Source organism: Protopterus annectens, chromosome 7.part0 (genome assembly GCF_019279795.1).
Source record: "Protopterus annectens isolate FY-2018-M chromosome 7.part0, PAN1.0, whole genome shotgun sequence".
Lineage (NCBI taxonomy): Eukaryota > Metazoa > Chordata > Ceratodontiformes > Protopteridae > Protopterus > Protopterus annectens.
Window position 1 is genome coordinate 876,581,338 of NC_056739.1, and position 14,211 is coordinate 876,595,548.

Below are 14,211 nucleotides of genomic sequence, written 5' to 3' on the forward strand. Positions count from 1 at the left end.
TCATTTCCTCCTCCCCCTAGTTTAGCTATGGTATTCTACCCATTTGTAAGGACTGCAGATGCATCCTTGAAGGACATAGTACAGTTTTGTACCTACCATAAATGTAGATGTCCGAGAGGAATGCATCTGCAGTCAGGATTACCCACCCTCCTTTCCCTCTGAGGTACTCCTAGGGTACTTACCAATCTTCAGCTAGCTTGGGGGGGATCTATTATGGTGTATTTGTTTGTATATATGTGCATACATGTTTATTTTGTGTGTTTGCTCTCTACTATTTGGAAACTTTGGCATTTATCCAAATTTAGCCTACCAAGAGGGCACCTGGCATCTGGGGCAAGAAACACTGAGGAAAATGGCGTCGGCTGATGCCTTTATACCCGAATAACTGCCGCAATGACGTCGGGTGAAGTGCGACACCAGCCGAAGCCAGACCCAGACTTTGGAATCCGGCTGACCAAACGGCTGCCTGACGACAGGACAACCCATTTGTAAGGACTGCAGATGCATTCCTCTCGGACATCTACATTTATGGTAGGTACAAAACTGTACTTTCTATAACTTCTCTTTCCTTCACTATACTCTAAAGCCTTTGTGGTGTATTTGCTTTTAGATGAAGGTAAAGTTTATGTTGCTAAAAGTGCATTTTCTTATATTGCTGTTTATATATATATATATATATATATATATATATATATATATATATATATATATATATATATAGATATAGATATATATACATACACACACACACACACACACACACATATATATATATATATATATATATATATATATATATATATATATATATATATATATATATATAGGACAAGAAAAACTGATTAAAATGGTGTTGGCTGAATGTTTTATACTCCTGATGATGTGACGTCATGGAAGAGTAGGCAGCAACCGACGCAGGACCCAAGACTTTGTTATTCAGGCTGACTGAGGGCAACCTGCCAGCAGATTAACCAAATGTAATGACTGCAACATTGAATACACTTGAACATCTACATTTATGATAAGTGTACACAACTGAACTTTCCTTCTAGACCCTATCCGAAGGGGCAGAAGGGGGCAGCAAAATGTGGTTTAAAAAGTCGCAGAGGTTTTTTTCAGGACGCACAAAGTGATTCCTTCTCCAGAGGCAGAGGAGGAGGAAATAACGGTAGATGCCGCCCTAGGGGTAGAGGAGGCCCGCAGAACCAGGGAGACCGTGATTCCTTTTGTGGTCATCCCTATCGGCGCTCCTGAAAGGAGGCCCGACTGTGCGTCTCTGGAGCTTATACCTAGAAGCCTGGCATGATATCACTCAAGACAAGTGGGTATTAAAGATAATTACCAGAGGTTACCATATTCCCTTTTCTTCTCCAGCTCCTGTGACCAGACGAATCCCAGATGTGCCACCCAGTCACAGGGATTCAGCAACTCGAAGTCCAAAGGTTGCTCGTAAAGATAGTCATCTAACCCATCCCCGCAGACCAATTAGAATTACGGACTTGCTCCAGATTCTTTTTGGTGCCAAAAAGAACAGGGGACTTGAGACCCATCTTGGATCTCAGCAAATTGAACGAATCTGTACAGAAGTCCAAGTTCCGAACGGTCACATTACATTCGATACCCCCATTAGGGAAAGACGTTTGGATTTGCTCTATAGGCCTCCAAGATGCATACTACCATATCAAAATGGACAGGGCATCAAGGAGTCATTTACGCTTCTGGCTGGGAGCCAGTCTTTTTCAGTTTTTCACCCTGCCCTTTGGACTCACCACAGCCCCCAGGGTGTTCACCAAATGCATGGCAGTAGTCACGGCTCACTTGAGACGTCAGGGATTCCAAGTGTTTCCGTGGACGACTGGCTCCTGACTGCCACCACCAGGCATCTACTGTTAACAGGCCAGAGACGCTACTATTTCAACTTGCCTGCAGTTAGGTATTACAGTAAATTGGCAAAAATCTGCATTATCTACCTCTGAATGTGAATTTTATTGGCGCCGAAATAAACACCATCACAATGAGGGCTTATCTTCCCGTAGAAAGAATTCTGAACCTCAGGGAACGAGTTTTGAGCTTGCTTACTCTAAAGAAAGCGAAAGCAAAGGTGGTGCTCAAGTTGTTAGGGACAATGGCTTCGACAATAACATTAGTCCCTTAGCCAGACTGCACCTGAGGGTCCTGCAGTGGTTACTTTTTTGCCCAGTGGGTCACTGCAGTATCCGCCTTTGTCTCATCCCATCCTGATAACAGATTTGTGCAAACGGGATCTTCGCTGGTGGACCCAATCCAGCAATCTGAACTCAGGCAGACTGTTTGTCCCCCCCATTGTCACCGTCACCACGGATGTCTCTCAGATTGGGGGAGGGGGGCATTATCTAGGGAGAACAGTCCAAGGTACGTGGCAGGAACACAAGGCTCATTTGCATATCAACGTCTTGGAGATGGGAGCAGTGCTTCTGGTGTTGCAAGCACTTCACAGCTTTCTCCCTGTAGGGACAATTTGCAATCCACTCGGACAATATATTGGTGGTATGGTACATAATCAAGGTGGCACCAAATCTTACCTCTTCTGCAGAGAAGCCCTTCGAGTTTGGGAGTGGGCAGTGTCTTCCCAGCGCTTCCTGATCACAAAGCACATCCTGGGGAAATCCAACGTCATAGCAGACTGGCTCAGCAGAGCTATTATGATGCCTCACGAGTGGTCTCTGAAGACACGTATTGCGGAACAAATCTTTCGCAAATGAGGTCAGCCTTGCTGCGATCTGTTTGCCTCCCTTCTCAATGCCAAATGCAGCAGCTACTTCACCACGATTCCCCCGGAAGGGGAAACACCAAGAGATGCACTCATTCACAATTGGCCCTTGGGACTTCTCTATGCTTTTCCTGCTTTCCCCCTCATATCGAAGGTAATTCAGAAAGCATTATCCTTGGGAAGCAAAATGATTCTAATTGCTCCTTACTGGCCTCGACAGATTTGGTTCCTTTTTCTTAGACCTCATCTAATGGACGAACCGTGGACTCTGGAGCCAGTGCCAGATTTGCTGATGCATATGTCAGGTGTGTTCCATCCCTTGCTCCACACTCCTCAACCTGCCAGCTTGGCTGCTCCAATTCCATCCCTAGTCAGGCTTCATGACTTTTCTCCCGACGTTGTACACATTCTGACATCCTCTCAGAAACCTTCTACCAGAAAAATTTATTCCAGTAAATGGAAAAGATTCTCCTTTTGTGCCCATGAGAGAAACCTGGATCCTTACTCAGCTCCCATTTCTGCCATTTTAGATTTCCTTTTGCAGTTATTCAACCAAGGTTCAGCAGCTGCCATTATTAAAGTTCAACTGGCAGCGATTTCTACCTTTCATTTGGCCAGTGAACCTAGTCTTATGGCTTATAGGCTGTGTAGAGCCTTCTTTAAAGGGACCACCTTGTTAAGACCCCCAGTCATGGATCCGATGGCACCATGGGATTTGAATTTTGTTCTCCATAAACTTACGTCAAGCCCTTTTGAACCTTCAGCTACATGTGACCTCAAGTTTTTATCTTGGAAAACTATATTTTTAGTGGCGATCACTTCTGCAAGAAGGGCTTCTGAACTGCAAGCTCTTTCAATTAAGCCTCCTTATTTGGTGTTTCATAAAGATAGGGTATCCTTACGGCCGAGGCCTTCCTTTATTCCTAAGGTTTCTTCTCAAGCCAATATTAATCAGTCTATTGAATTGCCTGTAATTCTTCCCTCATTTTTATAATAAGGCAGAGTACAAATTTCACCAGCTGGATGTGCATAGACAACTGCGTTTTTATCTGGACAGAACTAAAGATTTCAGAAGGTCAGATCAATTGTTTCCTTTTCATATACTAGGAAGGGCCTTCCAGTTTCTAAAGTCACATTATCTCACTGGATTTCCAGCTGCATTTGTTTTGTCTGTTCATCCAGTGGCAAAAATTTTCCCTTCAAGGTGGAAGCTCATTCTACCAGGTCTGTCTACCTTGGTAGCTTTTCAGGCTAAAAATTCCAATAGATAACATTCGTGCTGCAGCAACATGGGCTTTACCTCATACATTCATTACTCTCCACAAATTGGATATGGCTTCCAGGAACAGGTCTTCCTTTGGTTCCACAGTATTCAGGAGCATTTTCCAATGAGCCACCCAAGAGGAAGTTGCAAGGGACGCTTTCCCAAGAGTAAGAATGAAGACGAGATAGGACTACAGAACATAAAGAAGTTATGTACCTAGCATAACATTCGATGTTTGTAGTCCATCTCTCCCTTCATTCTTATGAACCCACCCTCCTGCCCCCTCCGTGAGGACCTGGGGGTAGAGTGTCTCTTGTTTGTTTGGTTATGTTAGTCCTTTTGACTTGGTTTGTTCTTTGTCTCTGTATGTTTCTCTTTGCAGCAAACAAGATCTTGGTTGTGTTAGTGATGCATCATGGGATACCTCCTAGCCACGAGCCAACCATAAATTTTCGAGCTAGAGTATGGCCGAGTCGGAGCCGAGGTTCGGCTCTGATCCCAAGAGTAAGAATGAAGGGCGAGATGAACTACAAACATCGAACGTTGTAGTAGGTCCATAACTTTTTTTTTTCCACCCAGTCAGACTTTTCCATTAACCAGATGTCAAATAAATTAAAATCTTCCCACTTTCTTCCCTAATGTACAAAAAAAGAGAAATAATTCAACATTCTTTGGTTTTGCATAAACAGCTCAGGTCCTACCTAGATAGAACCAAGGATATTCACAAGTCTGACCAGTTTGGTCTCTTAGATTCCGAGTTGGGAAACCCAGTTTTAAAAAAGACTCTTCTAAATCCATTTGTTTTGCTACAGGCTGCATGGCAAATCCTTACCATCTCCAGCAAAGGCTCATTCTCTAGGACTGTGACCTCAACTGTAGCTTTTTACAGGGGGCCTGACTCTTAGCGATTCTAGAAGCAGCTGCCTGGTTTTTGGTGCGTACTTTCACTAAGCAATACAGAGTAGATTTCTTTTCTATGTTAGAGTAGCCTTTGACAGGTCATTCCCCTCTGGATTACTAGACAGTTTTCTTGACTCTTTTCCCATCACCCTTAACACATCTTAAACTTTGGAAATCACCACACAGTTTAGAGTACTGCAACAGTGGTTTAAGAAAGGACATATTACAGTTGTTTAAGAGCTGACCATAACTGTAGATGTCCTACTGATTCCTGTTGCAGTATTCTTTACCTCCCTAGCTTCTCTCAGCTGACCAGTTTGCTTTGTTTCTCAGGCCTCTGCAGGGTTACAAGCTTGGAGATAAGTAGATGTATGAGTGCTAATACTCAGACTATGTACCCTTATGACAAAGGAATTGAGTCATACGTATGGCTGTATGGAAGATGTTGGCTTTGGTACCCTGGCTAGATGTCCAGGTTAATTGCCGAAATAAACGAACAGTTTGAAGTACTGCAATTGTGATCAGTAGGATGTCTACTGTTAATGTTCATTTTTGCACAATTATACTGTTTTCTTGTTGACCATTTATGAAGGATTAGTTAAACTGAATGAAGCTTGTAGAAAAATACATCTCAAAGGTATGTCACAAGTGATAATGCAGTAAAGATGTTTAAAAAAAAGCTTTAGGAAGTGCAACTGGAGCAGTGCATTGCTAGGCTTAGTATCATATTTCGTAGATGCAGAAGACTCTACACCTTTTCTTAGTTTATCTTAAATGTAAAGATGTGACAGATTGCTAAAGCTACTGGTATAGACTTTTTATTTTGTTAATTTTAAATATGTAAAATAGTTGCTAAAACTACTGTAAAAGAGTTGACAATTATTTTGTATCTATTTTAGAACCCAGCAACTATAACACGAATACTTCTCAGTCATTTCAACTGGGACAAGGAAAAGTTAATGGAGAGGTAAGAACTTCATGAATTGTAATGCAAGTTCTGCTTTTTGGACTGTGAATATTTGTTATGGCATTAACATTTTTTACAGACATTGTAGAACTGTTATTTTCAGCCCACATATGCATAGTCTATCGTTTTTTGGTTGGACTACTACTACTTCTTTCGGCTTTTCCTGGTTAGGGGTTGCCACAGCAGATCATCTGTCTGCTCTTGATTAGCAGTGGAGTTTTACAGTGTTGAGTTGACAGCCCGGCACCCAACCTTCCACAGAAGGCGCACACATGCACTCACTCCTAGGGCCAATTTAGAGTGTCCAATTGTGTAATTTTGCTGTCAAGTTTGTTGGGCATTTTTGGGTGAAGAATGCTCTTATTAGGTCATTAGATTTTTGTGCTGATAGTTGAGCCAGCCAGATTTAAAGATAATGTCTAAAATGCAATGAAACAAAGTTTTATTTTTACATAAAAAGTGTTACTATGCATCCTTGTGTATGCAAGCATTGTTATATAAACATAAAACTTAGTTTCAAGCCACTTTTTTTTAGTAAATTTAACAGGTTGGCAATTAAATAGTTTCACAAGAGTTTACTTAAATCTGCTCTTGTTTGAAAATATTGTTTCGTGGTGATACTGATATTCCTGCTGAAAAATGTAAGCGTAAAAGTTGATCTGATGATGTCAGTCTTCATCTGTTCTTGACTGATGGGTTACCATTCCGATCCTCAGAACTGATCCAGACGTTGTAAAGCTCTCATCAGCCAAATAAAATCTTGGGCTACAAGTCTACAACAATGCCCTACTTCACATTACCTCAGATCTCGTTTGCTGCTCTTGCGAGTAAGACGCGTCAGCTGGCACTCTCGCAGCGAAGTGCTTTCAAATTATTTTATATCCTTTTTACTTGATAGCTTTTTTCCTGATCTGTCTGGTTTACCCTCGAGTGTGTGATTTTTTTCTTACCGCTGGTAGTTTTTCCTGTCACCCTACCATCGCTGGTAGTCCCTTCTCTATTTTTACAGTTGTGGTACCTTTTCTACCATTGTTGGTAGACTTTCTCTACTTTAGTGTGTTTGTGTGTGTGTATCTGTGTGAGCTATCTTTCTGTCCTTCTGCCTTCCCTTTGATAGAGATATGGTAGAGAAACCTAAATTTTCTATGACAGGCTTTAACCAATATAGTGAGTGCGGCAGGGAGATGCCAAACTCAGACTCTCACGAAAAATGTGTTTACTGTTTGGGTGTTACCCTTTGAGAGTGGATTGTTCCATTTGCCAGTGTTTTAGTAATAGAACCCTGGCAGAGAGAAAGAATAAATTGATCCTCTAAGTTCCTCTAATTGATCCCTATTGAGGAAGCCTTGTCCAAGGCTGACCAGTATCTGCGGGCCTCTGGCTCCAAGTCCTCTCGCTCAGTGCCGACATCTCCTTCGGTCTCCGGCTCCAAGTCCTCTCGCTCAGTGCCGACATCTCCTTCGGTCTCCGGCTCCAAGTCCTCTCGCTCAGTGCCGACATCTCCTTTGACACAGACCATTAAAAAGCATAAGCATGCCTTTGAGGGTTAATCCATGGAATCAAAAACCAAGGTTCTGAAGCTTTCAGAGCGATCAAAGTCTCCACCACAGCAAAGTTCTTCTGTGTTTTCTACACTGGCTATGTCTGTGGTTCAGAGTCCTAAATTTGTCTCCCACCACCTCTATGGTTCCGATTTCAGTGCCAGCGGTTTTCCCCATGATACAACAAGACTGTGCCAAAGCTGATGATGGTTTCAGAACCCAGGTCTGCCTATTTGCCAGCTATAGACCCTTTCCATGGATAATTGCCTAGTCCAGTTCTAGAGAGACCTGAGTCCCCTACAGCCTTTTCGATGCGCTGCACCAGAAGTCTTTCTGAAATAGATGTTAGGTTGGTGGACCAGATCTTGGCAGCCCGGAGTCTTTCCTCTTCTGTTAAGTCCCCTCTCCCTTCTGGAGCAGGTGTTTTTTCTCCTTCCACATCCAAGTATTCTCTTCCTGTAACCTCAGCACAGACGTTAGAGCCATTGGCTCTGACTTCCCATGTCCCAGTGACTTTGACACTGACTACAGTTTTGTCCTTGACACAGAGTATGGCTCTGGCCCCCTGAGTGCCATTGGCAGCATCAAGTCGCCAGGACTGTGTCTTTGCCGTTGTGCACAGAGGGTACATGTCTGCTCAGAGTTTTTCTATGGAGCCGTCTGTATCTCTTACGGCTACGGTGGCAGTGGACCCTTCCCCGGTTCCAGTCTGCCAGGAGGGGCTCTCGGGGTGGGGTGTGACCTTGGTTCTGTGCTCCCATTCCTCCTCAGGGGGCTCTCCCCTTCAGGATATGGAAAGAGCTTTAGCCACTGCTGCTTCACAGGTGGCTTCTGGGTTACTGGAGTATACCTCTGTGACCCCAGGTGTTTCAGTTCTGCCGCTAACCTCTGCCCCTGGACAAGCAAGCACCAGGGTCTCAAGACTTGCCTGTCAAAGGCACACCCTCTTCCAAGTCCTCCTCAGATGTTCCCTGTGAAAAGCTTCCTCAGAATTAAGAGGAAACACCTTGATTCTCCTGAAGAATTAATCACTGAGGGGGACAGATTGCGATGATGTTGAGGGTTCCCCACAGTCACCTCCAGAAGATGCATCCTTTGGAGATGCTCTTGAGATCCTTAAACAGAGGGGTGACTTGAAGCCCAAAGACCCGTCCTCTGAGGAATCCATGTACTTGCAGGCCTTTGGTGCTTGACCATCTACCTTCTGGGTTGCCCCACCCATTGACATAAACTGATTGCTCAGCAGGCTTGGAAGGCTCCTGACTCTGTTGAACCAGTGGTTCTTTGTGTTTCACTGTTGCAGTCATTACATTAGGGTAATCTGCTGGCAGGTTGCCCTCAGTCGGCCTGAATAACAAAGTCTTGGGTCCTAGGTCGGTTGCTGTCTCCTCTTCCATGACGTCAGTTCGTCAGGGGTATAAAACATGCAGCCGACACCATTTTAATCAGACTTTCTTGCCGCGCGGTGCCCGAAGCAGAAGCAGTTCACAAGTGCCGGTCGGCCGACTCCTGAAATTTTCGTTTTTGAGTTTCAGAACCGAAGTCTTCAAACTAAAGCTAAGTACCCCGTTGGGGAAACTTTTTCTTGCTCCTTACCGATGTCAGTAAAAGTTAATAATTGTATTACTTGGAAGCAAATACCTCATAAGGATTTTCATTTGTACTGTATTCCTTGCCTAGGCCCTGATCACAATGTGCCTTGCTGTTGGTTTTGTGCTAAATTTAACCAACGCACTATTAAGCGTCGGTATATTTTTGCGTATAAATACGTTGGTTCAAGATTTAACTATCCTGAAATGTCGTCAGTTAGCAATCCGACTACCGGAATTCACAAAAAACGCAAGGAAAAAGACAGAGACAGACCGCCGAGGTCCAAAACTGACGATGAAGCTTCTCCTAAGCCAGTCGCCGGTTCGCCGGTACTCAGTGAGGGGCTTTCGCAGCCCCTGATGACCTGCTACTTTTGAGTTGCAGGCCTCTACCGAGACCCATTCGGAGTTCGGTATGTCGCGAGATTCTGCAAGTATTGAACCCTTGGATGTCTCTTCCTTGGGTGGGTCTGGAGCCGCTGATAAGGCACCGGCTTCTGAGGGTGTTTTCAGGCCTCAACGTTTGTGTATTAAACCAACGCAATCATCAAAAACAAGGCCAAAACCTACTTCTATGTCTAAAAAACTGACGCACGAGCCACGTGCTCAGACCCCTATGCCTAAAAAAACAAATGATCAAAATGGCTGAGTATTTAAACCCCCCCCCGCTAAGAGGCCTAAGCAAGGTACTGATTATGAATCTTCAGATCAGGTTTCCATTTCTTCTGATTCCTCTTCTGATCAGGAATTTTCTGTTCCACATTGAGGACTCTGATGCAGAGGAATCCATCCCTTCTGCTTCTCTTCCTGAGGATTTTTCTTTCGGAGAGACTTTGCATACCTTAAGGGAACATTTTCATTGGGAGAGTCTTGACTTTTCAGAATCCAAAAAGAGGCTTAGGGATTTTCTTCTTCCTCAGCATAGGCCTTTGGCTATACCTCCTGTTTTAGACATTCTTGATGTTTTCTCAGAATTCAGCATGGCTCCTGATTCCCTGCCTCCGGCTCCTAGTAAGCCAGACAGATACTACAGGGTTCCTGACTCCCACAAATTTCTTTTCAAAAATCCTGCTGCTGACCCTGAAAATATTTCTCTGGGTCCCAAGGGTGTTTAGGCTTCCACAGCCAAAAATCCTACCCCTTCAGATAGAGATTCCAGGGCGCTGGATAGATGGGGTAAGAAGGTTTATACGTCTGCAACCCTGGCAATCAGGGCTTTAAACTGCCAATTTCATAGGCTTAAATATCAACAGCATGCTGTGGGCTTACTGAAACAGAAAATTATGTTGATTTCTGATTGTGTGGAAAATAGAGTTTACAGGATTTATTGCATTCAGCTGAACAAGTCGGAAAGCATACTTTACAGTGTGGTTTTGATTCCTTGGAGGCCTCTTGCAGGGCCGCCGTAACTGGATCTGTGATAAGAAGGCATGCTTGGCTCAAGGAGCAAAAACTGCCTGATCATGTTAAAGCTAAATTGTTGGATGCTCCTTTACAGCAGGACAGTCTGGTAATAAGGCAGAAGAGGTTTTAAAAAAGATGGAAGACAAAGCTAAATCTGTGCAAACTGTCAAAGATTTCTTGCAAGTGCAGCCACCCAGGTTCAGTAGGCACTGGCCTAAGAATTGGTCCTTTCCAGTGTCCAACAGAACCGCTCAGGTCAAACCCAGACGCTCTAAAGGCTCCAGGTTTCAGTCACAAGGGTCTTACAGGACAAAACAATGGGGTACCTCCACCTTCAAATCAGGATGTAGCAAAGCACCACCCTGCAGTAAACAGTCTCAGTGACTTTCCTCTGATATTTCCAAGCACTTAACTTTTGGCAGCCCCTTTGGGGGGAAAACTAGCACTTCATGCTCAAAATTGGCGGCTAATTACCCACGACAAGTGGGTCTTAAATATAGTATCCCAGGGGTACAGATTTCATTTCCACACGTTGCCAATTCCTAACGGATGGCCAGATCTGCCCCCAAATCAGTGGGCAGAGACCCAGAAACAAGTCATGTCCCTCATAGATATGGGGGCTATTCAACCAGTACCAGAAAAGGAAAAAGGGCAAGGTTTTTATTCAAGACTTTTCCTGGTACCCAGAAAAGACAAATCATGGCGTCCAATTCTGGACTTATACATTCTGAATACTTTCCTGGACATTCCAAAATTCAAGATGCTGAGTCTACAGCAGTTACTGCCTATGCTAGGCAAGGATGCCTGGTTGGTAACTCTAGACTTAATAGGCATGCCTGCATATCCCAATCAGGGAGTCTTGCAGAAGATACCTCCGCTTCAAAGCAGGCTATTTGCATTACCTGTTCTCTGCACTGCCCTTTGTCTTATCTACTGCGCGCCCATGGTCTTCAAAAAGAGTCTGGCACCAATAATTGCATTTTGCAGACAAAGAAACATTCAAATCTACCCATATCTGGACGATTGTCCCATTCAGGCAGAGGACAAGGACACTCTTCTTCAACATCTGGCGTTTTTAAAAAGGCTTCTAACATGCCTAGGGTACACCATAAACAAAAAGAAATTACAACTGGTACCCACTCAAATAACTACATTCCTGGGTACAAGCTTGAATACAACTGCCCAGATGTCTTACCTCACGCCAGACAAACAAATTCAATTGACAACATACTTCAAACAAGTGGCAACAAAAACCCAGCTAGCTGCAAGACAAATTCTGCAGGCTTTGGGGTTCATGGCATCCTGCATTCTACTAATTCCATATGCAAGATTGCATATGAGGAAATTTCAATGCTACCTAAAAAGCTTATGGAGTCAACATTGTCACAGCCTGGAAACTGATTCCTCTCATTCCCTGCCTGCAACAGAAGTTCCTTTGGTTTGGCAGAGGCATGTCACCAAAACAAGGGACTGCCATTCACTCCACCCCCTGCCACCCAAACCCTGACTACAGATGCATCAGACTATGCTTGGGGTGGGTCATCTGGCAGGGAGATGCATTCAGGGCGAATGGAGCCCAAATCAAATGCATCTACATATCAACCAGAAAGAAATGCTAGCTGTACAGAATGCTCTGCCAGCCTTCAAGGACTTCCTTCATCCAGAACAACTACTAATAAAGAAGGACAACACCACAGTTATGTGGTACATAAACAAGCAGGGGGGTACCCACTCCTACCCCTTTTGCAGACTAGCCATGGCCTTGTGGAACACAGCCTTGACTTACCAAATACATCTTCAAGCTCAATTCCTGCCAGGAAAGGAAAATACTCTGGCAGATGATCTAAGCGGAAATATTATGGACCCACACGAATGGAAATGAGATCCACTAATCTTCAGCATGTTGACACGAAAATGGGGGAGCCCAGACATAGATCTATTTGCCTCTTCCCAAAACTATCAGTTGGACAAATTCTGCACAAGAAATCACAAAAAAGCTTGGAAAGTTGATGCTCTATCCTTCAGCTGGAAAAACCTATCAGTCTCTGCCTTTCCTCCTCCGCCTCTGCTTACTAAAAGACAGGAAAAACCAAAAATTATTCTAATTGCTCTGGTCTGGCCTCGCCAACACTGTTACCCGCTTCTAAGGAATATGTCACACCTTCCTCCGTGGTACTTGCCTCAAACACCATCTATCGTCTCAGCAGAACTATCATTCTGCACACTCCGCTCCAAACTCTGAATCTTGCAGCATGGCTAATCAACTAATTTCACCAATCACATCTCTCAGTAAACCTGTGATGGATGTCATTTTGGAGGCTAGAAGGCCTAGTACTAGAAAATCTTATGCTGATAAATGGAAGAGATTCTGTGCTTGGAACCAAGCACAAGGAATAAACACAGCAATGCCCAATATTTTTCAGATTTTGCAATATTTAACTGATGCTTCACAATGGCCTATCTTTTTCTTTTATAAAAATCCATGCTTCTGACATCTCGGCTCATTACAACACAGAGCCTCCTCTTTTCTCATCCCCTGCTAAAGCAGTACCTCAGAGGGGCCAAAAATTTAAGACCTCCCAGGAGAGCACTGACTCCTGCATGGGACCTCAAAATTTTGTGCTGGAAAAAACCTCTACCTCCTTTTGAACCAGCTGCTACTACGGACATAAAAATGTCTTACTTGGAAGACTGCCTTTCTTTTAGCAGTCACTTCAGCTAGAAAGTTTTCAGAACTACAGGCTCTCATGGCAGTGGAGCCCTTCATTATCTTTTACCCGGACAAGGTGGCCCTCAGGACCAATCCTTCTTTTATGCCTAAGGTGGTATGCAGTGTGGCTCTTAACCAGACCATTCACCTGCCAACTTTTTTCCTAAATCCGCAAAACAAGGGGGAGCGAATTCTGCATTCATTGGATGTACACAGACAACTAAGATTCTACTTAAACAGGACAAAATCTCTAAGAGAGTCTGAGCAACTACTGGTGGCATTTGCTGCAGGAACAGAAGGGAAGGCTATATCAAAGCAGACTATTTCAAAATGGATAAGCCTTTGTATTCGTTTCTGCTACATGCACCATGGTAAACCTGTGCCCAAGGGGATCAGATCCCATTCCACCTGGGTGCTTCTACTTCTGCAGCCTCTCTGAGGGGTTCCTTCCAGAGACTTTCTAGAAGCTGCTACTTGGAGCTCAGTTCATACATTCACAAAACATTACCATTTACCTCTCTCTTCTAAATCCAGGGCAGGCTTTGCCACTGCAGTCCTGCAGGGCCTTATAGCTGCTCCTAATGCTGTTTAATTCTATCCCCCCATCCATAGCTTTGGGATTCTACCCAAGTGTAATGACTGCAACAGTGAAACACGAAGAACAACAAATACAAATATGACTCTGTCATTGTCCATGTTGGTGTGAACGACCGGAGACGTACTTCCCTGGACTACATGAAAAGAGACATGGAAGAGCTCTCTGATCTTGTAGCCCATGCAGGCATGATCCTAGCCCTGAATAGCATTCTGCCATCACCCAGAATGATGCCGCAGTACAAGGACAAAATGATTGACTTCAACAATTGGCTAAGCTTCTGGTGCCATTCTAAAGGCATCCAGTGTCTGTCTGCCTGGGATAACATGGTCGACAGACCACGATGCTTTGCCAGAGATGGCCTGCACCTGTCACCCCTGGGATTCCGGATACTGGCTAAGGTTCTTGCCGCCCCTGTAGTGCCTTTTTTAGGCAAGGCTCAAATGACAAATTCACCGCCGTAACAGTAACAGGCAAGCAAAAACTGAGTGT

General features: G+C 44.1%; 1 protein-coding gene across 2 annotated transcripts in view; it reads left to right on the plus strand.

Annotated features, from left to right (window-relative positions):
• Positions 1-14,211, plus strand: part of ARIH1 (ariadne RBR E3 ubiquitin protein ligase 1) — a 2,944,219-nt gene that overhangs the window by 443,932 nt on the left and 2,486,076 nt on the right. For both annotated transcript variants that reach the window (XM_044077451.1, XM_044077453.1), the window contains exon 2: positions 5,813-5,880. In XM_044077451.1, coding sequence (XP_043933386.1) covers positions 5,813-5,880 — 68 coding nt within the window. The remainder of the gene's footprint in view (positions 1-5,812; positions 5,881-14,211) is intronic.